Source organism: Harpia harpyja, chromosome 7 (assembly GCF_026419915.1).
Source record: "Harpia harpyja isolate bHarHar1 chromosome 7, bHarHar1 primary haplotype, whole genome shotgun sequence".
Taxonomy (NCBI): Eukaryota; Metazoa; Chordata; class Aves; order Accipitriformes; family Accipitridae; genus Harpia; species Harpia harpyja.
In genome coordinates this window covers 4,982,606-5,009,804 of record NC_068946.1, presented here as the reverse complement: position 1 = coordinate 5,009,804, position 27,199 = coordinate 4,982,606, and the positions used below count along the sequence as shown (strand labels likewise).

General features: G+C 38.1%; 1 protein-coding gene across 5 annotated transcripts in view; it reads left to right on the top strand.

Moving 5' to 3' along the window:
- The window catches only part of RERE (arginine-glutamic acid dipeptide repeats), a 257,136-nt gene that overhangs the window by 86,600 nt on the left and 143,337 nt on the right, over positions 1–27,199 (top strand). For all 5 annotated transcript variants that reach the window (XM_052791717.1, XM_052791716.1, XM_052791713.1 and 2 more), the window contains exon 3: positions 12,412–12,482. In XM_052791717.1, coding sequence (XP_052647677.1) covers positions 12,412–12,482 — 71 coding nt within the window. The remainder of the gene's footprint in view (positions 1–12,411; positions 12,483–27,199) is intronic.

Genomic DNA, 27,199 nt, shown 5'->3' with positions numbered 1-27,199 from the left:
TGGACTAAGGGGAAGGAATTCCTTGAAATGGTGGTTGTTCATGGCCTGCCCTCACTTTATTTCAGTTAAAGTAGTTTGAACTTCTCGTGTATGAATTTACCAGTCCTTTTTCTTTTACTTTGCGGAAGTTGCCATGTCTTTCATTGATAATTAGATAAAGGAGCATTTGGTCAATTATAATGACAACACCTGTGTATGCAGTAAACTAAATTCTCCTTTTAGCTTCTGTACTGGGAACGATGCTACAGTTTCCCATGTAGCACAGCAGTTGATGCCAGAAGATTGCTTTAACTTTTATCTGGGGATTTTTCTAATAAATTGGGGGAGGGAGGGAATGAAATTTAATCTGTCGAAATTTTGATCTTGGGACTAACCTTTGCTGCTTCATTTTGGAATACAGGTCTTGTGAAAAAATCTTTTAGAAGTATTCATGGGGGGGATGGAGGAGAAAGTTCATAGGTGAGAGAGATACTTCTCTACAGGTTTGACACTCAGTGCTATGTGTAAGCAGGCTAAGTGAAGAGAGTGTGTTAAAGTGAGACTGCTTTTTTTTTTATTGTTTCCAGGTGGAATAGAAAATGAAGGAGGTTAAATACAACTTGAGAATTGATGAAAATAAATTTTCCTTTAAAAGTTATCTCCATTTTCATGTTACTGCTTACAGCATGTATTGCTCTAAAGAAGCATCTCAAGTAAATTGAGCTACAGATGGAAATATTTTTGCTTTGTTTCAGCATGGGCAGGAAGAATGGATCTCTCTAGTCTTCCTCCTCCTTCAGAGTCCAAAATGTGTTATGGATGTTTTTACCAAAAGCAGTAAAGATATTTAAAGCAAGAAAGGATCAGAAACCATGCTGTAAAAGGAGTAGCTAGATGTACATGAAAGCTGATGTAGATTTAAGACTTTCACTTGTGTTGTTTGTTTAGGAAAGAAATAGATCTAAATGTAGACATATTTATTCTTCTTTGTCTTCAAAAATTTATGCTTGTGTATTTACTGTGGTGACTGTACTCCTCTTTTCTTAATGGTGAGGAAAGTATTTTTTTTTTCTTCCTGAAGTGGGCATTTCTTATTTAAGCAGCTGACTAGCATACTAGCATGATTGTTATGCTTTAAAATTAAAAAAAAAAGTAACATAGCAGTGTTGAAACAAAGTAAATACACTTCTGCTCTAAGATCAGCTTTACAGCTGCTGTACTAATTTGTTCTGTATAAAAGGTATCTCAGAGCTATTTACAAATTTAAACAATAGGAAAATATTTTTGTTTTGGAGAATACATACTGGTTTTTTTTAAATACAGGTATTTTTTCAGTGCTGCTAGATATTTGCAGGTAGGTGAGTATCAGGTTATCAGACAACAGGGAGGATATCACATAAACTTACTTGATGGGAGTGTCTGTATTTGCATCACAGCAGGCTTTGAGGCAACAGACTGCAGTATTTGAAGTATGGTATTGTGTGAAAATCATCCTTACTCAAGTGACACATTTTGTTTTCCCCTTCTGAACATGTGTTTCTGTTCAGGACTGCACCAACAACTTATAAAATGGATTATTCTCTATCAATTTGTCTAATCGGGAAGATGAAGTGATGGGCCAATTACTAGGGAGATAGTAATGGCTGTAATTTTTTTCTAGTCGAGGGCTACACAAATAAAGCCCATCCATATTTTGATGTGGTATTGTAGTGTGTTGCACTTTAATTATCAAAAGGGTAGCTAAGGGAGAGAAGTTAAGTAACCATTTGGTGTTTGTGGTGGGCTTGGGAATAGAAGAGTTTTCTCTTCCAAGTCCTCTTGGTGTGCTTGTTTTGTCTACTAGAGCATGGAGTTATAATTATGCATGGTCCAATAGAAGAACTTCTTAAACTTAAAGCCATGTAAAGATGCCATTTTTCACATTAATACAGCTTCATGGGCTAGCTGTATACTGTTGATTTCTTCTAATGCCACCATTGACTCATTGCCAAAACTTGGGAAACACAAGTAAATGAAAAGTACGTGAGAAGAAAGATGCTGTATCTTGAGTGATACAGAATCTTGATCCCATCATCTCTTTGGATTTTTGTGTGTATTGGCCAATTGCATGCACTATTTGAAGACATTGTGGAGATGGTTCAGTTGATTTAATGGAGACTGTGACAACTTCTTCTGTTGGTTTCTTAAGGCTTATTATTAATGATTGTGTTTAAGGTCTCAGAGAAATTAACTGTAGCCATTGTTCTTCAAGTGTGTTGTAATTTGCGTGTTAAGGATTTTTTAATAGAAAAAAAGTTAAGGATATCTAAAAAAAGTGAGGTCACATAGGTGTATTTGTGGTGCTGCTCGTGTTTTGTGTCTTCAACAGTACTGTAGAAATGAGTGTCTGTGAAGAGCTATTGAAATCCATCCATTTCAGGTTTGAGAGACGTGGCTATGTAGGCATTTGTAAAATACCAGTGAGAAGTGTCGGGAGCAAATGTTGTACCTCTAGCAAAAGTTTGCTGTGACCTTAAAAGATCAGAAAAGACTGTTTTAAATGGCATGTGTGCAATAAAGCTTATCTGTTGGTAAAGGAGCTCTTAGACTAACTGGTTATTTAATTTTTCTTAGTGGCCTGCACTCTTATTCCCACTCCTCCTCCCTTTTCATGTGTTTAATCAAAAAAGACAGACAATTCTAAGACGGGAGGGTACCCTAGCATGAGTTAGTGGCTGACCATCTACAAAGTCTTTGCTTTCAGTGTGGCATTTTTTTGGTAACACTACTTTCTCTAAGAAAATGTTTGCTTTGTTTGAAAATTGTTAACAAAGTACGTCTGAATACATCTTGCAAGAACTGTATAGCGTTGTGGACATGCATGAAAAGTGCAGAAAAATAATTGGTGTGGGAAATGATGTAGCTGGGTGCCTAAACTGCAGAACAGTTGCTTTTATAAAATTGGGAACTGCAGACTACAATTAGCTGTCATTAATTTTGTTGAATAGAAATATGTTCCATTTATTGTACAATCAGGAGCCAGGCTTGAATGAGTTTAAATAGATGAAATCTAAATTATACTGACAGTCCATTAAACAGCAGCAAAACCCCTTAAAGAAAATGGATTCACTATGATACCAGTTTATAATAAAATCATTTGCCAAATAAGAACTGTAGTCCAGGCATTGGGAATACTCCTGTGAGTTTGAAATGAACACAGTAAATTGGTTGAACCATTTATTGCAGAACAGGGCTCTAACACATTGTTTTCTGACAAGGAGCCAGCAGTGTTGCTTGGAATCTGCTCAGCAGGAAGTGACACTAAAAGATCAGACTAGCAATTTGTTTGTTGTCAGCCATATGGGGGGAAGAGAGGCAACTGTATAGCTCCCTACCTGTCAGTGGTAATATTTTTCTAGTTAAAACCATACGTTTCTACATTTGTTACTAAACCATCATGCCAAATGTATTGCTGTAGTTAGAGGTCTGCTTCCGTTATTGACCTTTGTTTTTAAGGGTTTGGTAATTTTCCTGTATTAAGCATACAGGCGAATTCAGATGTCAACGTTTAGAATTCGGTGCATGTTGCAAATATTTTTCTGATCTGTTGAAAGGTACCACTTGGTTATGAATGATCTGTAGCTGCTGGTATCACGCTCTTAATCGTATCTAACTGTTCTGGATGGTGGTGGTGAAGGATTTTGGCATTTAACTTAAAGTACCTGAGACGTGGAAATGAAGAGCCCTGCTGCTTGGGGTTCCCACTAGTTTTGGCTTGGGCAGAGGTATTTCTGGAGAACAGTTCAAAATTGCCTGATCATGCTTCTTCACTGGTTGGCAGAGGGCACTAGGACAACTAAGCCTTTTAATTTTAGACACCAGAATGGAGGAATGTAAATATCCTTTAATTATTTGCCTATCCCACAACTAGTGTTCAGCATATATACATATATATACACATGCACACATGTGAAGAGTGTCTGTCTGTCTCTCTCCCTCTCAAGTCCTTTTATATATATGACTCTGTAAAGTCTATAAATAAAATTTTGTGTCCCAAAGAATTGGGGTCTACCTCGAGAAACAGTTGGGTTTCTCCCCGCCCCCCCTTTTAAAAAAGAAAAAATCCAGGATGGTTCTGGTGAAACAAACCAGTCTCTCAGGGCTTGCCTGGAGACTTTTATGGTTTCTCAGATCCATCATATGAATTTCTACTGTGGTGCAACTGAATCTGTAGACTAAATGAGTGTTGGGATAACTGCTATCTTTATATTAAGTTAGAAGTGGTGAATGTGAAACAGGAGTGTACGCATATGCTGCAGGGATAAGTATACCTGAAGTATGGTTTTAAGCGTAGTGATTGAATGGTTGAAGATAGAGCATGTGTTACATGATTACATGAGCTTGATGATTCATCTTGTTGTTTGTGACAATGCGAGAGTTGATGTGTGAACTATTTAAACTTGGTGTCCGACAAGCTCCCTTAAGTTGTACCTAAGTTGTTAAGACTGAGTGGTTTTTTTACACATCTGGCGTATTGTTTTTCAGAACCTCTAACTCTAACATAGAATATTTAAAGGAAAGCAAAATGAGGGAAGGAATGTGTTGTAATCCAGTAAGATACTGGGATGTCAAAACTGGGAAATGCATGTATATTGAAACTCTGGCTGCTTACAGCAACACTGAAGTCTGAGCTTGTGAGTGTTGAAATACAATGGTGGGAGGTTGTAGACAATTCCTTGACAATGGCTTTCAAGGAATATCTTTCCTGTGGAAGTGTGGTGCTGTGTAGAGAGCCTAAGGCTTTGTTTCTTGGATGATGCCAAGTGTTGACTCATTAGATGAAATGTAAAAGGATTCTGATGGTGAAGATGTTATGTTACCACATAAACAGCAGCATTTAAGCTGATAAAGGTTCATGTGTTCAGAAAAGTGAGGTGCTTGGGCTTTTTTTCCAAAAGATCTTTAAGCCCATGTATTGAAGCTCTAATTTTAACAGGAGCTTTTAGTGTGGGAATATTAATGTAACCCTTCAGAACTAGGGCACATCTGGTGAATATCACAAGCCCAAAGGCATAATGACTCTGTACCATGTGTCGTAGAAATACTTCATCTCCGGTGGGACATTTTACACGAAATAGGAAAGTAAGCAAATGCGCTTATGGTTGGAGACAGGCAGGGAATCCCACTAGCTGTGCAGGGAACTTAAGATTTCTTCACTCTATTTTGCTATCATAGTGGCAAAGATTATGGAAATCCCTTTTATTGTCTGTTTTTTTCTTTTTTTTTTTTTTTTTTTTTAGTTTCTTCCTGTTGGAGAGTTTGCTGGTTTGTCACCAGTAAACTCTGTGGTGTAACAGATCAGATGGTTAACTTGTCTGAGGTAGCCCTTGGAAGTTGAAGCCTGGATGTTATCTTGCTGTGGAGAAAGCCAGAGCGTGAATTTATAGCACACCCATTTCCTGTGTGGTTACTTGCTTCATGCTTGCTCTTATTTACTAATAAATGCAGGATGATGTGAGGATGACTATTCTTCAGTAAAAGAAATTAACTTATACTTTGGTAAGTGTGTAAGGATGTTCAGAGCAACAATTTTGCCTGCTATATTTCATCCTACTTTACGGTAACTTCTTTGTTTTGCTGATTTTCTTCACTGAGTCAATGTAGATAATCAGGCATCTCCTTTTGTTTTTCTCTTACTGGTATGATTCTGTTGATAAAGGGAGTCATGAGCCTTGCCTAACAAAACACATCCTTAAGTTCAATTTTCAAGGGATCTTTGCAGATGACAGAGCAGCCAATACAGAATGTAGTTGTTGATGCAACTGTAATAAGGACTAGAAAAGAAAAAAATGACTGGGAAGGGAAGGAGACTTGAAGGGTTTGGAGGTGGACAGAATACAGGCTAAGAAAAATATTTCAGGGTTATCACTACCTTGCAAGTTAGAGGGAGCAGGGAGAAGGTAAGTGAAAGAATAATGGTGATGCAGTATGCATAGAGGGATTAACTTGTTTATGTTTAAGCCAAGGCCTCTTGTGAGTTTGGATTTTTAGTCAGCTGGGGTTTGGAGAAAGACTGTCATAGAACAGTGAAGAGCAAGCACTGGGTGTGGAGCCAGTGTGGTGGTGTTTGTGAGTATTTGTTGCCCTTCTGAACTGTATTTTGGTTTGTAGGGAACTTACCTTGTCAGGGTTTCTCTGCGAACGTGTATTGCCCCCAAGCTGCCAAGTGTCAGTAGCTGCAACCAAGTCCGCTGTCGGACGTAGTACACTCAGAGAGGGCAAACTAGTGACTTACTCAACTTGGATGAGTAGGCATGAAGTGGAATGGCTTAATTACAATTATGTGCCACTCAGTCCATAATTCTATGTAGTTAGATAAGTAACATTTTGAGTGTTGGATAGTATTTCTTTGAAGATCAGGGGGCTAGGAATTATATATCACCATAGAGCAACTTCCATGGACATGACACTGAGCCGTTCAGTTGATGACATGTTTAAATCAGGAAATTTATTGTCAGTTTGATTTTTTGTTTGGTTGGTTTTGTTGGGCTTTTTGAGTGGAAAGGATTGAATGGTAAGGTTGGTAGAAAAGAATATTAATATTGCAGGAGCAAATAGATGTCTGAAACATACTTGTAGTGTGAGTTCTTTTCTAGAATAATAAATGTTGAAATAACTGACCAGAATTTCTTTTGAGTGTCTGAAGGGAGACTATATATGGGTTCATTGTATTTTAGGCTGACAAACAGCCTCAGGCTTCAGACTTCCATTTAGTGTGAAGAGAGTGCATGTCACTCCAGTTATATAAACCTGCTGATCAGTAAAAGAATTTGAAAGGAAGTAAACTTGTCTGTGTGAGGAGCATATTTATTTTGTGACTTTAAATATTTTAGTTTTTTCTTTATGACAAATGGGGCATCTTTTGTAGTTGTCAGGGGCTTGGACACAAAGCAGCCTGAGCAGTAGTGATGAGATTTGACTGAAGCTGTCTTAAGACTATGCAGAAGTTCTCTGTAGCCGTAAAGAGCTCAAAATGTTCCAGAAGTATGTGATCAGTGGAAAAAAAAGGGTGCAATAGCACATTCCAGTGTGCTAAGGATAAGGAGGGGCTATTCTGTATTTTTCATGGGCGTAAGTCTTATCTACGCAGGTTCATTGCATTAGAAAAATGACATACAGTTTGTTGCTCGGGTCCACATCGAAGCTGTTCTTCAAAATAATGTATTTGTATTTTGGATTTTTGGTAAATGAAAGTAGTTGCTCTTTATGGTGAGTTTTGAGTGGCTAATGTGAATGCATCTGTAAATGTTCTCCTTTTGGCACTTCTCCTGTTTCTAGTGTTCATGACATTGCTTTGCGCCTGGATTAACTTGTTTTCTTATCTGTATGGCCTCTATTGCTTTGGAGACATCTTAACTGGATGTCATCTTTGTTTTAAATCTTGGCAGGCAGCCAGCAGTGCCTTACTTAAATGCAACATACTAGTGAGTCAACATGTTTGCTTTATCCATAGTAGATGGCAGATTCTCTTACTTCTGTGTCAGCCATTTAAGAGGGATGCTTAGCTGTTTATTCTGTGTGCTGTCTGATAACACTGGAAATGAGGCTTGCAAAACTGAGATATTAAAAAGAAATAATCTTGGAAGTTGTGGTGTTTTCCTGTATCTGAAATCTTGTAGCTTTTTATACACATTCCCCAGTGAATCCTGAAAAACTTCCCCCAAATGAGTGGTGGAACATCATGTAAATGCATGATTCACCTGGGATACTGAGCAGTTGGTTTGAGTGAGTAGAGGCCTGTCTAAATGGAATGATTAGCCAAGGAAGTCTGGGATAACAAAATAGTGCAGGAATACTTTGATATGGTTAAATTGCTATAGCTTCTGATTAAACTGGATTGAATCATACTGTATCAATGCAAGGAGGTGAAGAGGATGCGTTTGGTGGTGCAAGGCAGTTCAGATGCTTACCTCCCAAGAGAGACTGACTTAATAGCTTCTGTGGGATTTTCAGGATTTTGGATGAAAAGTGCTGTATAAGTGTGAGTTACAAATCAAATAGATTACTGTTGTTCTGGTGTTGATGGTTGATTACATGTATCATATTTCAAGCTTTTAAAATGAACATATGCATGCTGTTGCAGCAGTTGCTACAGTCCTAGCTAGGCGCGATTTGAAATCGGTCATTTGGAAAAGGCAAGTAGTACTTGAAATAAAAGGACGTAATTCTTCGCGATTCTACAGAGATACTGAAGGTTGTTATGTAAAACTGTTTATTGTTATTTTCTTACTAAAGAAAAAAACCCCAAGATCTTGGTGCATTTTACATTCATGAAACTTTTTTCTATTTCTCTTGAGACTCCTGGTGCAAGGCATTTGGTTTGTTACATTATAGATAGTGAAAATATGCAACAGAAAGCTTCAGACTGATACTACTTAGATGCCTATATAGCCTTGCTATTTAGCATAGTTTCCTGTGATGCTGCCATCAATAAGACAAATCACTATATTTAGTAAATACATGGTTACCATTAGCATTTTTGAAAGATTGTACTCCTGACCATGTCTTCTTCTCTGCTCTAATGCTAGAGTGGTATTAAGGATTCCTAATAAATCCAATATGAGTTAACTCTTTCTCACCATTTCCTTTTACTTTGCTTTAAAATTTAGAGTTCTTTGCTCTAAAAACTTTACTTAATGCTTATAGCACAAAAATGTCTCTAAACACCTGCCTTTCTAGTGTTGATTGTTTCACTCTTTGGTTGATTCCATTATCCTTCTTCTCTTTGTTACTATCTCTTAATTTAGTTGGGGTTAAGTTTACATCTGGTGGACACCAGCTAAAGAGATGCTAGCTGTATTGAAGTTGACTTCTTACTTTTGCTTGCAATTTTATGCTAAAAAGAGCATAAAAGTGCAGAAGTTCTCAAAAGAGGCCAGGACTCATAGGGAACTATAACTGACAGCAAGCGTAGGGAAGGTCAGTAGTGGTGTTTCTCATGTAAGAAAGGCTTTTGGAACTTGTGGCCTGAAGTCACGAATTCATTTCAGTGCTATTTTTGTGGATGCTTTTGTAAAGAATGATCAAAGCTTATTACAGTAACAGAAATTCTCAAAGATTTCAGTTAAATTTGTGTAAGTTAAATAACATTAACTTCTAGTTAATAGGAAAAAAAATTCAGGAGAACTGTTTGGTTTGGAATTTGAACGCTACGTTCTGATTCGGAACAGTCAAGCTGTGAGTTGTTACATTTGTGTGTCTAGTGGGAACGTGGACACAACTCTGCTATAATTACATTCCTTCTGTACACTTGGAGAGGAGCTTTACTGATGCGGATACAATTATGATTTCAGGTTAATCCAGATTCTTATCCTGTGTCTTTGACTCTTACTATAAAATAAGCAATAGATTTTTCAGCCTAAAATCTATTTTGTCAAGCTCACTTGACTTTATCAAATACTGTTGTGAAGTGATTAACAGTGCAATTTGCAATGGATGGAGAACGGTGTGGTGAAGAAGCCTGTTTTACAAATAGTGTTGCAGGTGGAAATTCGACACTTGGATTTACAGGCTTTGCTTCAGATAGTTACTATGGTTATGTGATAAACCAGCAGGAATTGACTCCTTGCGTGGTTACAGGGCCAAGCATTTGAGAGGATTCAGGTGCTCTGTTAAAGTCTATGTTCCAGGCCACCCTTTGTGCACTGTTGCTGTCACTTGGCCCTCAATTCGTACTTTCCTGTATGTGGTTGTGGGATGTTCCTGAGCAGGTGATCTGTTCTAGGAACTTGTGCCCCATGGATTTAGTTTTTTAAGTCAAGGAATTGCCTAATCTATTCACAACTAGGTACTATTTGTGCTAAATTGATTTTATTCTGAAGAGGGTGGTCTAAGGAACTTTTCCCCAGTTCCTTTTTAAAAGCTCCTGATACTTGAGTTCTCACAGCAAGGTTTTGGTGACAGTTGAAGTGATTGCTTTTAGCTGTTTGTTAGCATTTAGATTTTCTGGGGGATGTAGACCACAGTGACCTGTGCTTGCCATTTGAGGAGTTTCTTCAGAAGACTTTCTGCAGAACTCAAGGTGACCTGCCTGACTGTGATACTTACGTGCTCTGACCTCAACCTGATTTGTAAGCACCTGAAGACCAGCATCTTTTCCAGTTTAGATGGAAATCATGGGTCAGAATAACTGAGAAATACTTTTGCCTTTGAATTCCTTCAATTGAACGTGGAATTCTAGCTATGCTGATCAGCAGGCTTAATTTGAGACTGGTACCTAGAGATTATTTTATAGCCTACTGGGGAAAAGAGGTACTGCTGTCATGGCTTTGCAATTAAAAAAGTCAGTTCGATGGGTAGTGCCTATAATGAGGATGCTGGAGGCGAACAGTTTTGCATCTGAAACTGTACTAGGTTTCAGGTTTAATTTTTCTGGGACTAGTTTTTTAGAAACCTTGGCTACGTTGCCTTGACATACTGCTGACATGGGACAAAATAAAGGCCTACTTGCGAATTTGTAGAGATGATCTGAAAATAGAATTTAGGAAGGTAAGGGAAGTTACAGAAAAGGAAAATGGAGAAGAAATTTTACACTTGAATTTTAAATGACTGGTAGAAAAGCTAGAACTGTTTCCAACTTTTTTCCCTCTTGGTCTCGCCACTGAGATAGAGAGGAACATCTTCTGGTATAAGCAGAATGTAAATTCTGTGGCCATGAAATGTCCCAGAATAGGAAGAGTTTTTATGGCATGAAGTATGGGACTGTAATTCAAAAGTTCATTTCCTTGCTTCATCCAAAAAAAACCCCAAACACCAACTCTGAAATCTCAGCCTGTTGCCTGACTACTTCGGGCTACAATTTCTTGGCTGTAAAATGAAGATATTGGTGTTTTACTAGAATACTAGTATAATCTAGTGTTGCTGGGTTATGACTGTGCTTGTAGCCAAAAGCAGCAAGTCCAGACCCGCAGGATTGCGACAAGCAGTGCAGAATTTGGGGAAAGGTGCTAAGTGCATTTCAGGCTTGCTTTGCCAGTGAAGTTGCTTTGATCCTGGCAAAACATCAGTTATCTGAAATTAATGGAGATGGGTGGTGTACACCTCTGTCTCTCATCAGAGCAAGATACTATACTGCTGCCACATTTAAAATCAGATGCACAACCATGTATTTCTGGCATATATCATTGAAATGCTATAGATTTGAAAAGCCTGGCCTTTTTCCAGCTTGGTTGATGTGGCTACTAAGACTCTACCTGCACTTTTGATAGTCCTAAGGTAGTTCTGCTAAATAGCTGCCAAGTTGCTTTGTTTTAAATAAATGTTTGAGTTAACTCTCAGTGGCAAGAAAATGCCTGGGTACAGGTTGCGTTTCAAATGATTAATGAAGGGTTTATTTTTTCTTTCAGAAGGAGGATGTTTTATTGCTATAAACAATAACAATGCATCCTTAGCAATGTTCTTGGTGGAGCATAAGAACTAGAAAATGTATGTCTTGAACAACGTTTAGATTTTACAAGACATGAAGTGGGGTATTAGTTGTGTTTTTAAATGTGTCTTAAAACTCTAAGACTTCGGAATTTTTCTGTAGAAGTACAAAAAGGTTCATGGAGAATCATTCGTGAATAGGTGGTGTTCTTTGTGCCTTCTGTCTCTTGAGTAGCAGTTACCTATCTGGATATAAAAGGAGAACGCGATGACTGTCCTTTAAATATTTGTTTGGCTTTGGGAGTAGTATCTTTGCCTTCTAGCAAGCTGTGTGTGAATTCTGATTTCTAAGGTCATTATCATTAGTCAGGCACCTCTTTCCCATCCTTGCTGTAATTTTATTCTGAGGCACTGCTTTTGTTGCGGTTATTGCCAAGACTGTTTTTAATACAACAGACCTTATTTTACAGCAACCTTGTAAAGTCCAGTTGTCAAAAGCAAACAAATAATTACGCAGTTTCTGTCATGTCAAATGTAATTTGAGAAAGCCCAGTCCTTCCCTGAGGTAAATCTAATTTAGTTTGCTGCATTTCATCTATGACTGGTTGCCTTGGTTTTCTTCACAATTAGAAGAGAAAATATGTTAGTGCTAGGTTCTTCATAGCAAGCTAACCACAGAAGATCTGATTAGTTTCCTGTCTTATTTTCATCTGGTTCATAGGTTATGACCTGGTCATTTTTGATAACTAAATTCAGAATGGTCTTATATGACTTTCTTCTGTTTTTCTAGCAAAATGTCTATTCAAATCAAAGTTAATTTTTATGCAGTTAATTCCCTTATTTATCATCATAAAGCATCTAGTTTCTATTTTTAGATCACACTTGGAATAAATTACATGTTATGCAAATGAAATGGTGGCTCTTTATAAGCTTAAGCTGTTTTTTAATTTATCCTGTTTTTATGGTTTTTTTTTCTTGGAGGTACAGAAGTTAATTTCCATTATTTTAAAAATCTTGTTTTTTTTAAAGATTGCGTATATATTGAAAGTCGCCGGCCGAATACCCCGTATTTCATCTGCAGCATTCAAGACTTCAAACTGGTAAGGAAAATTTTCACATCTCTTCCTTTTCCCTGCCCCATTCTCCAGTGAGATGGCAATATTAGTCTGTATCTCCTCCTGTAGTTCCTCACTCCTTCTGCGTAAATCTTTAGCTTCTGAAATAGTAGCTGTTTTGCTGTTAAGGCAGTGATCTCTCCTTGGTATAGACGTAGTTAACTGGGCTGTAGAATTCAAATTGTGGTCTACATCATCCTAAGGTGTAACCCACAGGAATACTAACTTTGAGTTGAGTGTTGTTGGGAAATTGCGGCTCAGTAAGTTAAGTTTTTCCTGGGAAGTTAAATTTGGCTGTGCCTTTACCTCTAGCTTTATATAGCACAGCTGTGTAAATGGAAGCATGTGGGCTGACTTGGGTAGCCTGTGTATCTCAGCTCACTGGTGTACTGACAGTTGAGAATGCAAAGAGAAACTATGCCAGTATGACAAGATTGATTCGGAAAAAATATAAAGTAACATTTAATACTACTTTAACTCTTTAACAATGAAAAGTAAGGGACCTGTGCAAGAACAGATTTGTTGGAGTTGTGGTTTGCTCCCTTTAAGTGTACAAATTCAGATTAAAAGGTTAAACATGTTTCTTCCCAGTATGCTGTAGCTGCACGGAAAACCACTTGCTGCTTACGCAGTGCAGAGCAGGAAGCTGCTGCCTGTTTGACACAAAGGGCGCCTATGCTTGTATTGGGCTTTGCAGCGCTTTGGGTAGTGTAACTAACTGCTGATCATCTTGCTGTTGTTGGTTTATGGAAGTTCTGAATATGTACTAAAATGTTGTTCTTATCAATGCATAGTCTAGAGATGTAGATCACCCACTATCTGTTGATATCGAAGTATGTCTTCCTTTTCCAAGGTTTTTGACTCAAGTCTTCCATTTTACTCCTTACAAGTTTATTTTGTGAGAGCACAGTGAAGGAGAACATGTAGACTTTCTTCAGTACTGATGTCCGTAGTAGTGCTTGGCATGGGCTTGCTTGCTTCCTCTGCCGCCCCCCCCCCCCTTTTTTTTTTTTAAAGGAGTCGTTGGATTTGTAGTTCACAGGTTCTAGCAACGGGTTAAGCCACAGTTGTATTACTCTTGCACATTAGCAGGTGCTTTTGTGTCTGACTGGAATTACAATGTGATAGTTGCCATTCTGGGCAATAAGTTCCTGCTGAGTTGCATTAATTGCTCAGGATATTAACAACAAAAGCTGAAGCTTCTGTTGTCATCATTGGTCTCCTACAACACATTAAAGCTGTTTGCAAAACTATGTGGGAAGTGTATTGCAGTATGTTTTAATACCTTTAAAATTTTTTTGAGTGGTTTCTCTTTTCTCATGTTTTCAATGTGCAAAGGATATGACATCAGGGTTGCTGGCAATTTTGCATATTTTTTCACATGGAAGTAGTATGATTGGTTTATGTTTACTTTTGCCTGCTCTGAGTTCTTTAATTCCTCTGTTAGAATTTTTTTTCTTCTTACTGACATGAATGAAAGGAACCTGTAAAAATGACAAAACCAAAAAGACCCTTGATGCTGATTATACTAACAAAAATTAATCTTCAGTGTTGTCACTGTTGATTTTACTGTTGGGGGAAAGGAAAGATGTACAGTGGAAAGGACACTTGATTTCTCTTCTAGTGTGAGATACCAACAGGAAAAGAGTCTTGTTTTGCCTTCAGCTAAATATGTCAAGCGAAGCAGGGAAGTTAAAGACAACAGCTTTGAAATGTTGCCTACTAATTAAGTACGTTATCATGTTAGTTGTCATAAACTAAAAGTTTTTGGCTGAGTGTATGAGTCTTACCCTATACTTCCTGTGTTCTAGGTGCAATTCAGGCACAGGAGTTGATGGTGGTGATGGTTTTTTACTGATAAAAACAAAGAATGTAAGCTTGCATTTAAAAAAAAAAAAACCACAAGGAGGGAGTTAAAAACAACCATGCAAATGCTGTCTGATACATGCGTGCTATCCTGCAGGGTAAAAGGTACAGAGGGCTCGTTCTGGGGATGAGGCTAGAGTACTGTTCAGTTTCATTCTTAAGTAAACCAGGGTTTAACTTGCTTTTTCCAGTAAGATCTTAAATCATAATTAGATACGATTTTATGTTTATTGCGGAACTAGAAACTGGTTCTATGAAGTCTGGCAGTTCCTTCCAGTTTAGTGTTCAAGCTTCCTTCATTTGACAGACAGATGGCAGGAGGCAAAGAGGTAGAAGCAAATACTGAAGTAGAGAGTGGTGCATTCCCTGTAAATGGGCTTACTCCCTCTCATGTTACTCAAGTTGTAACAGAAACAGCATCTTTGTGGTTAGAACTGTTTTGCCTGCTTTGCTTTCACAAATACCAGTGTGGAAAAAGGGGTGAGATTACTTACAACTTGATGAAGTCATACTACTCCAGAAGCAGATGTTACAAATAATTTCAGAGCACCTTTGTACTCTAGTGTCTGCCTCTTGAGTCTTGGAGAAACCAATAATTGTTTTCCTATGCATGCTCTTTGGAGTTCCAGCAATTATGGCAGGTAAAATGGTATACTTTGTTGCATTAGCTTATACTTCCATCACAAGTTTCTCTTTACCTTAAGATGAATGAGCTCTACTAAAAATTACACTAGAGGAACAGCTCTTTTGCTTTCCTGAAGAGCAACTGCCCTTCATCAATGGCCATAAAATCCTTGTGATAAAGCTTTACTTACTGTAATTTCTTTGTCATCTGTCTGTTGCCATCCTGTGTTTTGTTGCTGTGTGTTGCTTCACATGAAGCAGACCTGTGATGCTGTAGAGATCGGTCATTCCCTTTGTGAGTTGTATTAGTTGTATTAGGATAAGCTGAGGTTGGGAGGAAGAGCAGCAGATTTGGCTTCCAAGCATTGAGGGCAACTGGAGGAGGATAGCTAGATTTCTAGGTCTGTCTCCTGAGTGAAAAAATCAAATGGTGCGTTAAGGCTGGCCATGTGGGAAGAAGTTAAGCAATTAGATCAATCCAGCTTAACTGTGTTAGAAACTGTCACGGGTAACATTTATCCTCTTTTGTCTTTGCCATTTCTGTGGTACTGGATTCCTCCAAGCTTTCTGGGGTTCATGTAAATAACTTTGTGGAATTGAGAAGTAAACTATGATTAACTATGATGTGTTGTGTCTTAGGGAAACTGTCAACAAGAAGTGGCACTTAAATTAACTGTCGTGTCCTTTCTGGTCTGCCATTGCTTCAGTACTTCCATAACATGGGTTGTGCTGTAAGATTAATATCATCTTTCAGAATCACTTCCAATAACGTGTTGATAGTCTCAGATGTTCTTGGGGAGAGAGCTAAATAACACCAGCACCAAAGGTACGATAGGAATACTGTTCTGCTATGTGAACCTCTTGGCATGCTTTTAAGAAATGCACTGACTATTCTTGCAGCTGGGAAACCACTTTGAAAAAGCAGGGATTTGAAACCTGTGGAATGACAGAAGGGACTCCGCTTGTTCCTTTATTGCTTGTCCTCTTCTACTCTCTAGTGCTAGTAATGAGTTTTGAAAACCATCTGTAGTAGTTCAAACTTGCTGTTTAGCATCTACTTGGCATAATGCGCTTCAGACTTCGAGAAGGAAAATGCACACTCAGTTCCTGGTCAAACTTTGTAGTTCTTGTTATGCCTAATTCTCTATGATACTTAGAGGCAACTGTGTTAATCTAATGATATCACCACCACCCCACCACGACCCCCCTGCCCCCCCAGCCCCCATGCCTGATGTCCATAGTTCTGGTAAGTGGTTTTGGGTGTTGTGGTTTAGGTATGGTGTTTTTATTTTTTTAAAGACGTTTCAGTACACAAGGACCACCAGTAAGGTTAGGGGAAGATGAATGAAACAAGGTATCTGTTAGTCTTCAATATGAATGCTTATCAACTTTCCTTTTTCCCGCAACTGTCTGTGAATACAAGTGGTAACTTCCATTTGTTTCACTTTTTCTCGCTAATGATATATGTGTAGAATATTCTTAGTGAGAAGGCAGTCAGGAATAATTTTTCCTTCTTCAAAAGCTATTTGTGTCTTAAAAGCATGAAGACGATAGTGGGGTTGCTTGCAGCCTTTGAGTGAATGAACTTTTAATGTTGCAATGGCTTTTATAAGGTCTGCCTTCTTGTCACTTTGTGTTTAACTAAACTGGTGGTGTTAGAGCTTTGGTCCTAACACTTTAATGCTCAGTTCTGTTTTGAGTTCAGATTTATCTTATGCTTTCGGAGACTTACACCAGGTTTGGGAAATCTTTTGTCTTACTGCGAGCGTTCATGTTGAGTAATTTCAGAAGGATTGCTTGCAGACATACTGAGCATTCACATCTTCCATTGAATTCAGTTGACAGGGAGAGTACTCAACAGCCAGAGGAAGAAAGCCAGGAGTTTCCAAGTGTATTGCCTGGCCTGATAATCTTATGACTAAGTTGCTTGTCTTTGAACTTGAATTTGTGCAGATAGGAGTAGGGTGGGGTTTTTTTATTGATGGTGGTATGGTAAATATGAATGGAAGATACTTCAGTAGCTTGCGGCAGCTTAAGTTCCTTGATGTTTTGCTGCAGTGTTGTGTTCTGGTTTTAGAATTACTGCATAACTGAGACTCATTTTAATAGTGAAGTTTTAAGAAACTAGTCAAATTCACTGTTTTTGTTGTTTAGAATGATGTGTGATATGAAAGGTACCACAGGGGAAAAAAGTATTGTGTGTCTTCAAGGAAGGTTTTGTTTGTGTCTGTTTTTCAGTGGAAGGTGCCAAGGCAAGTACATTTGCTTTTACTTTGCCTTGCCACAAAATGACAATTGCTGTGAAAAAGACTTTCTAAATAGATACAATTCCTTTCTGATGTAGTAGTATTCTTAGAATCCAAGGAAATGCTGTGCTTGTTTAGGACCCAAGTAAAGGGTTGGAAATCAGGGGTGAGGTAACAGTGAGTATTTTTAAGGCACGGTGTCTTGGATCTCTTCTGTTATTTTCATCTGTCTGAACTTTGCTTAAAAAAGCAGATGGATGGTATGCAGAAACAGGGAGTGAGTGAAAACTCGCTTATACATTTCAGCTGCTGGCTGCATGCTGAGATCTGAGTGGGTTTGAAAACCAGCTGCCTGTTTTAGGAGCCTTTTAGGTTCAGAAGTTGGTAAGGTTTCAGGATGGATAAGGGAAGGGATAGCAGAGAAAACGTCCAGATATTTTTCTTTCTCTGTTTTTCAACAAATTAGCAGTGCAGCGTTGGTCCAATTTATCTATTAAATCAGATGCTTCCTTATACCATTAAAAAAAAAGTTCTGTTCTTTAACAGGTCATATTTTTCAGCTTTTGCCTTCTATTCTGTTTTGTCTTTGCATAATCAAGAATTTTGCTGCGATTTCTATAGTGGCCACTAACTGGCGCTTGCTAAATCGATCGTAAATTTTAGTTACGGCATTAATTCTGACAAACTTTCTTTGTGTTCATTCTGTGTGAATAACTCTCTAGAATTGATTACCAGTATCTATTGGATACTTCGATAGAGAGGCATGGTGATCTTTCTACTGGCAATTGGTAGTCCTTTGACAAACCATCTCAGCTGTGTTGGTAGAATATTCTATAGGAAGTCTGTCAATCTTCAGGCAGTCAGCAGAATTTAACATAAAGGTAATTTTGTTGACGGTTCTTTAAAGGCAAAAAAAATGCTGCCAAACCCATTGTAGCTGGATCTGAACCAGATCTAGTTGGCAAAGCTTCCTCTGTGCAGAGATCTATTAAATTCCACAGAGATGGACAGACCTAATACAGTGCAATAATAGAGCTGCTGGATAAAAAAAATTTACAGATTTCCAAATGGTGTCTCTATGTTAACTTTTTTACTATACCAGATGTCTTCGCTAATGACTTCTTTTTTTCGTTAATTTAGTTTTTATTAAGATAGCAGTGATTGCAATGTAATTTAAGTTTCTGCCTGGAAATACTCAGGTATACATTTAGTACGGGTGTTGTCCACTGACAACAGAACTCTCAAGTGCTAAGCATGTATGCATTTTCATTTCTAAACCTGCGTTGAACTTTTTTTTTTTTTTACTAGAAAGCTTGATTTCTGCAATAATAGATAGTAACATGGTTAGTTAACCTGTTTTTGTTGAAGGGAAGCAGCAGGCATTGGTGGAAAAGAATTGAAAGATAGGAGTGGAAAGTGTTTCACTGGAATCTTGTCTTGCTTAGAAAATAATTTTTTTTTCCTCCTAGCTGCCTACAGAGCCAAGTTGCTTAAATAAAAATTACATGGCGCTAGAGCAGACATTCTCCAAAGCAAAAAAGATGTGTGGTGCTTAAAGTGAACATTAGTTTTCTTTGTGATGGAGTGTTGTGCTGTACTGCAGTGTGTAGCATACTTTTTTTGCACCTGTGTTTCTCCCCAGTAGAAAAACAAGATGTCCTTTTGTCTGAGCTGGATCACTAAGGGTACCTGTTCTTATGCAGTGCTTCTGGTGTTCTCTTAAGGCAGCAGTTCTGTTGTGAAGTGACATATTGAAAATGTAAAAATACAGACTAATGTTTTAGAAGTTCTCATGATATTTTGTTAGTTACTTGTGATGGTTTGTTTTTTTGTTGGGAATTTTGCAGAACGCTAGGAGGAGCAAGTTCTTTGGAAATCTGCTGTTTTATTTTTGCCCTCAAATTCTAAAATGTTTACTATACTTGTGAATGTTGACTGTTACAAGTACAGCTTCTTTTCCTTAAAGTGATGAGGTGTTGGGTCATGCGAAAGGGTGTAATATGCCATAAATGCTTTTTCTTTGTTCGCTTCACTTCACCAGTTTTGAATTATTGAACTTAATACATTTTAAAACTGAAATTGCCTTAGCCTATCGGAAGATTATGAGACAGTTCTCTGTACTTGGGGGGAAAAAAAACCCAAACCAAACCGAAAAAAACCCCAAACAAGTTACAAGTTGGGGTTTTTTTTCCCCTACTGATTGGGTTATTTTTGTGCTGTTTGTGACCCAGAACTTTTTTTAATCTGTCTTTAGTGCTAACTCATTTTGCTCTGGATTAATACTATTCTCTTTCAGGATTCCAGACCAGATTATCCTTAAGGACTTTGATTAGGAACGAGCTGTGGTTTTGCACACAATTTAAGCAATGCTTAAATCTGTTTGGTTTGTTGCCTTACAGGTTTTTATTGGTTATTGGTTCCTTCTTTCATTGGTGGTACTCAATATTAGCTCTCAGTTACTTTGTGGTATATGCTCTCCCTCCTTCCAAGCAGAAGCGCATCAGGGCAGCCGAACAAGTGGCTGGGTTTAAGTGGTCTTCTGTAAATCTGGATTATGCAAGGTTATGATTAGCTTTAGAGCAACTTCTCTAACCTTGTTTTGTTCCTTGGGAAATGCTTATTTACCCGTTTATTTTAAGTCTGTGTTAGTTCCTCTTACAATGTCAGTTACTTTAAAAATATTATTTTTTTTATAAGAAATAGCAAAATATAATTGGGAAGCTGGAACATTTGGATAAAGCTTGTAAAAGGGTATAGTAATGTGGCTTCAATACTTCATTGATGTAACTTGACTGTTGAACAACTGTAAGGAGGAGGAAAATGGTGTTTTGTAGAGTAGTAAAACTGGGATCCATTAGCATTTAATTCAGGGTTAGCTTACTGTGGGGTTTTTTTGTTTGTTTGTTTTGTTCTAGAACAATCTTGCAGGTTGGGGTTTAAATTACATGGGCAAGTCAGTAAAATGGAAGCAGTTAATGCTTAGGTGTGTGTTTTTAAAATACCTTTCCCACAAGTTTTTCTGATTAGTTTTTCTGTCTGAGAAAATGTTAAGGTTGTTTACATCAAGAGGTGTCTCCTGTATATCAGTTTGCTGCTTTTCACTTAGTTCTGCAATAGTACCACTGCATTTCTAACAATGCAGTTGTTTCAACGTCAACGTACTGCTGTCATAAATACAAATTTTCTAGTCATCACAAAGTTGTGGAAGCATACGTTTTGTTCACTTTAATTTGGCATGAGTTAAAAATCTACAGACTTCACAAAGTATTCTTTAAATATTCTGTGGTGCTACAAATACATTGATCAAAGCATACACAGCAGAATAATGATGACTGAGTCATATTTTAGTTGGCAATGAAGAGGAAGTGAGGAGGGGTGAATTGTCTGCAGACCTAAGGTTTTGAACTTCAATAGTTCTGAAATAAGTAGCTGGGAATCAAATGTTGCTTCATTCCCCCAAATGCTAATTTTCCAGAATTGATACTATCTTCACTCATTTCATGTAGTCCTTCAGAAGTAAGCCTAACTTCAGTTACTTATCCTGTTATTGTGGTCTCTGAATTGAAGTCTAAGCTCTGCTAAGAATAAATCAAACCTGGCCAAAATCACTTTGATCTCCTTGTTCTGAGTTTCTGGCAGAAGAATAGTATCTGGAATTTCTTGAGGAAATAGCTGAGGATCTGCTCAGCCAGTCATGTTTCTTTCATACACCAGTACTTGTTGCTGCTTCATTGCACCCAGCCCCCTATTCCCCCCCCCCCCCCCCCCCCCAGTCCTTTTTTTCTTTTTTAAATTAAGAACGCTATGTTTTTGAAAATGGAAGTTCTCACTAAATTTGTTTTTGGATCAGGCCATTTGAAGAAACAGATTTGGGTTCTCATCAGACTGAGGATATAGCTTCGTAGCTATATTATTTTTTTATTAAATAGTAGTATTCCATGGTTTTCTATTGTAGTTTAAACCTTGACAGATTTTTTTGCATTATAATCAGTGTATTATAAACAGTGAAGTTTATGTCTTTGTTAATGGTTAACAAGTCCTAAAATTCAGTCCATTCTCTTTAATTAAAATGTTGATTGTGATTACTTCCAGATGATGAAAATACATGATTAAAACTTAGATGACTGTCTTGTAAGAGAAAATCCAATTAATATGCAGAAATTCAGTTAATACGCATGCACAGTGGTCATTGAGATGGCTTTTGATGCTCTTTTGTGTAGGACCCCACTGAACTAGAAGAAAGCTGCTTTCAGTCTTGCAGGCTGGAGAGCGAGGAGGCGGTATATAGTGCTAGCTAATAGCTTACAACTAGTGTGAAATACCTAGACTGCCTGCAGGACTGATACATAGGGATATGTAGGTAAGACTAACTAGCTTGAATAATTTGCCATTTGTGTTCAGTGGGCCTACCAGAGAGGTATGACAAGGTGTTTTAGAAATTCTGAAGGATGTAACTTCCTTGGTATGGAAACCTGTTCTGTTATAAAGCTGAGGATCACCCTGCTGCCTCTTCTTGCTAACTGGCTTGAACACCTAGTGTCGTGGGCAGGCACTGCTACTGGCCAAGCACTGTCCTTTCGTGAAGATGGATTAACGTGAATTTACTCACGACACTGGGTTAGGTAGCCATTTTATAACACAGATACGCACGCACATGGCCCCAGTTACATAAACTAAACTGGCTTTAGGGAGAGCTCTGTGACATGATGCGAGTGAGAAATCCAACAGGAGTATTCTTTAAAGTCCAGTAGAATTTCAGCAAGCACTTGTATCTCTGTGCAGAGGAGCATAGACCTGGACGCTTTGTACCAAGCTCTTTGATAGGTCTAGTGGTGCGAACTGCTTCCTCAGGAGACAGTAGCAGCTGCTGTAGTGTGTTGTCAGCAGAAAAAAGCCTGCAGTGTTGGTTACAAGATTGTTTTATCCCCAAACTTTTCTCCTCACCTTAAATAACCAGCCGCTGGCTTAAATATATGATGCAGCAGTAGTAACTGCATTTCAAATATGAATATGTTAATTACGGAATGCATCTATGTTGTGGTTTAACCATGCGTATCCAGCTTTGATTACTTGTCTCAATTTAAATATCAAAAGTAGTAAAGAGCTGTGGCTATTGGAAATATGTTTATCTGTATGCAGAGATCAGCAGTAAAATAAGATTACTGAATATTAGTGTTTTGGGAGAAAGAAACAGAGCAGAGTGTAGAACTTAGGTAAGTTTTAACTTCTATCCCAAGTAAGAGCATACTGATTTGAAAACGTAGCTAGTCACAGAACATTACACTTTAAGAGTGTATTGAACATAGAGTTCTGATTAATTTACTGAAACCAAGGCAATTCCAGCTTACCTTCTAAGTTGAAAGGGAAAAAAGACACATCCAAAATGAAAGTGGAACTATCATCCAAGAAGTTCATATGCTTTTTCTCTGCGATAACAAGTAGAGGTGAAGTGAGAAGTAACAAGAACAGCAACAACAAAACCAAAAGGTGATAACTGACAGCCAAAAGAAATACATAGCTGCTGGTAATAACAGGATATCTCTGACCACGATACAAGCCAATTTATACAAATATAATACATCTTGCAAATCTGTCCTCTAATCCTGTAATTTAAACCGTTCTTGGTATGAATTTCTAGTGTTTGATAAATAAGTCCAAATTTCCTTTTTAAGCTTTTCCTTTTTTCCAGAGAGAGACAGAACCCAACCAGCAAATGGATTTCCGCAGCATGCTTCTGATTTATCATGTTTTGACTTAATTTGATGTCACATTTAAAATGCTAATGGGCAACACTTTGAATCTGAGCATCAGAGAGAAACTTTAAAACATAAAAATGGTGAATTTGCCATGCAAAAGAAAACATTATTAATTGTGATGCAGTTGCCCTTTGTGCCTCTGTGTTTACTTGATTGAAGCATCTTGACTGTGGTGCTTTCTCCTTGAAGCCTGATTTGAATGGAGTATACAGCTGGATTGCCCCAGGGCCTTGTAACAATTTATAGTCTGGATGGAAAGGCAGAAGTGCATAAAAAGACAGTTGTGAAATGCCGCTAGTGCCCTGTAATAGAAAATCTGTGTATGATGACCTTGTCTGTGTGGGCCTGTGGGATCATTTTACTGTGATCCAAAGGATTATAAAATGGAAAGTACTGCATCTCACCTGGAATAAAGAGGAAAAATTAAAAGAAACCTGTTTTTCTGAATTATGCAGTATGTGCTTCTGTTCCTTTGTATTCTTCCTGCGTACAGCCTTGCATTTTAGCAAACATGTTAAAATTACATCTGTTATTCTCTGCACTTTTACAGGAGCTGGTGTTTTTGAATGCAAATATCTGGGTGAGGTTTCTGTAGCCACAAGCGTTTATGTATTTAAAAGCCTCATTCTGTTTTGTAGATGAATTGATGTTCTGTTCCTGAACTGCAGCTGAATTAATTTGTGGCTAATTTTTCCTGGCCAGTTATGAGGCAGCATGACCTTTCCTTTTTGGTCTGGAAAAAATGCTGATTAATATAGATTCTTGCTTCTCCAGATTCATCTCCCCTTCTACAGCCAAGAAAAGGCTGAAAGATTTTCTTTCTACTCAAAACCTTTGCTAGAACTGCTGTCCCATGATTGCTCAATCCTGCCTTCAGCATGGCTAAGTTTGCTGTTAAGGTGCAGAGCAGACTTGCTAATAAGAGGTAGACGAATGAGACATTTGAAGGAGTGCTGAATTATTTAAAATAAAAAATTTAGTCTGCAAATGAGATCGGCTTTTATGTCTAATGTGAAGCAGATGGAAATGCTGCTGTGATTACAGTGGGGCACGTGTGGGGTGGGAGATTAGTGTGAAAATGTGGGTATAGGGGGCTTTGAACGAAGTAGCAAGGAATGATGAAGAATCAGAGGTGACAGTTTAAGGATTGCATGGCAAGAGCTGCACAGTGATTAAATTCACTGATGCTGTCATTGAGCCGTAAGGCTGAAGATAACATTCTCTCCCTGTGCTGAAAACAAGAATCAATACAAACTCCTTGACAGGGGCTAAATTATTAAATAGAGCCTTTCTTACAATGTTTCATTACCTGGGATTTACCTCAGCTGGTGATTTGTCAGCAGTGCGGGGAGATTTGCTGGGCATTTTCTATTAAAATCATTTCAGATGCATATGAATCCATTTTGATAATTCCCTTCCTTTTTACAATGCTTCTCTGTAGGTTTGTTTGGTGTGTTGTTTTTTTTTTTTTTAAACTTTTGCCCAGATGACACTTTGAAGTTTCATACAGATATTAAGCTGTGGTACACAGTAGGGTTTGGTCTTGTCACATACATGAAAAAAAAAATCTTTTTGTAGTAACAGACTGTTCTTCAAGTGCTGAGTTGACTTGCTTGCTTTCGGTGTGTTAAATTAGCAAGGTATTTGAAATGTCTTTCAGATGAGAGTTCAGAATTGAAGAAAGAGGAATGAGGCTGCTTAGTGGATTTATGGGTATTGGAGTTTCACTGAACTTGGTTGAAAAATATAGCAACATTCTTTTTGTTTTGTTTTATATCCTCTGAAGGCAGGAGCAGAAACTATCCATTCTGAAGTAGCTAAACCAGCATATCTTGCATTCCCAAAGTGCACAGGGCTGTGTGAAGATGCTGTATTCAGACATGGTTGATGCTGGCAGAGATCTGCAATTTCATCAGTGGCATTAATTCGTCAAGTAAAGAATGCTTAGCATTTTTGTGGGGTTTTTTTTGTTTTGTTTTTCTGAGTAGCTTTGACAGTGTAATGCGCCAATGCAACTAATTTAATTAATACAGAGCTGCAATGTTATGTCACAATTGCATCATTGCCTTTTAGAAAGGGAGAGAATATTCATATTTGGGGGTTTAAATAAAACAGATGGTAGGGTTGTTAAGAATAAGGATTAAACAGCTGGAAGTTAAGATTATATGTATGTATTTTAGGGCTCAACTCCAGCTCTTCCTCCATTCCCCTCCATATGGCCTAGATCTTTACAATTGAAATCCAGACCTTAGAACTTAGGGGCTACATCTGGGGGATACCCATCCACCCCCCCCCCCCCCCCCAAACCAAACAAACCCAAAAACCCCACACCACAGAATAATTGACAGTTGGGTTTTGTTGGGGTTTGTGTGGGGGTTTTTTTGTTTTTTTTTTTTTGTTTTTTTCCCCCCCCCCCCCCCCCCTATGCGATTACCCTGTTTGGTTTTGTACCAGTGGGCATCGAGAAGACCAGCAATTGGACTTTTCATTGCTGGCTTCTTGCCACATGAAAAATGAAAGCCTGGCTGGAGGCTATTGAGGATTCACCCCCAACAAAGGCTCTGTGAGCTCTTTCACTGGCTCCAGCGAGTAGCTGCTGAAGCCCTTCGTGTAACAGCAGAGCTGTTGGAACATCTTGCACTGCTGCCGGTGGCGAGATGCTTGTCTGTGTGTGTGTGCACCACGTTATATATACACTCCAAAAGAGATAACATGGCGGACAGTACCTTAATGTGAGCTGATGATGCTTGTCAGCTTGTTTTAAATCAGAAAATTGCTCCCGTTCATTGTAAAACTGTTTTATTTTGAGAGCCAACTTCCGTATAGAACTGAAAAGGGAATTTTAAGAATTGCAGGGGGGACAAAAATAGGACCGAATGTGAAATCCCATGTTAATTTTGCAAAATTGCTATTGCGTCACTTTTCCTAATTTTATGAAAAGGAAAGCAGGAAGCACAATTGATACAAATTCCGTAAACAACACCCCCCCCACCCCCCCCCCACCCCCTCCCATCTGTCTGAGCCAAGGATGGAAACAGATATTGAGCAAACAGGGAAAAACAAGAATATACCACTCATGGTTGTGGAGTATAATAGAGATTGCTTTTCCCATACTGTGTTATCAAGAGGGACATGTGTGACTAATAATTTGTATGTGAGAACACGTTTAATAGCAATGGCTTGATTGTAGATACAGGAACCATAGAATTTATTAACATGCCTCTGTATATTTGACTTGCCCATATTTTCAGTTTTGTTAGGCCCTTTGTCATGGTAGCATAGTCTTTAGCACCTTTTTCTTTTTTTTTTTTTTTTTTTTTTACTTCTCTACTGTCTCGTTTCCTCCTAGTTACCCAAAGTAAACCTAGCTATTTCCTACACCTGGCACTGAGATAATTGACTGCTAAATAAATCAGTAAGTGTCAACTTGAAAATATGGAGAAAAAAGATTGTTATTTCTAGCTTTTAGGGAAAAAATGTATTAAATGGCACATTAGCTGCTTTACATGTAGCAAGAGAAAATGGAGTTAGAATAAATTTAGCCATGTCCTCTAGTGTTGAATAGTGAGGACATCTGTCATGTTTAATAATGCTTCTGACCTTTAGGATTATTGAAGTTGAAATTTTCTCTCTGGTCATTTGGGGGTACTTGAGCACTGTCAGATTCCTTGTGTCTGTGCTAAGTCTCCAAAGACACATTGTTATGCTTCGTAAGCTGGTGAAGATAATTCATTAAAGAAATTTGTTTTCCTGCTTTCAAAATCCTTTTCCTTAAGGAATGCGAAATGTCGCTGTGGTCACTAAATTTTAGTGTGTGTCCTATCCCTCACCATTTGCTTGCTTGTCTTTTGCTGGGAAAGGACAACCTCACTGATGTGCTTCATATCGTTCTTCAAGGTAGTGATAATGCTCTTGTGAAAATAAAATGCTCAGTGTAGCATGTGGAGATGTAGCACATAATAAACATCCCACTGCCAGCTACCCAAAATGGTATCTGTGCTAGCCATGACTTCAGTGGGGAGTTGTGTTTCCGTGTTGTGTTACCATAGCTGTGAAACTGTTGGAACAGCTATAGTGTAGGTATGGTTAAGGGCAGCTTAGATGTGCAAGCATCTTCCTAAGCTTAGTCCTATCTGGATGCTTAAAAATAAAACATGGGCAGAAGAGAGTAATGCATAATATGTAAAATAGACACCTTTGATTTTTTCCA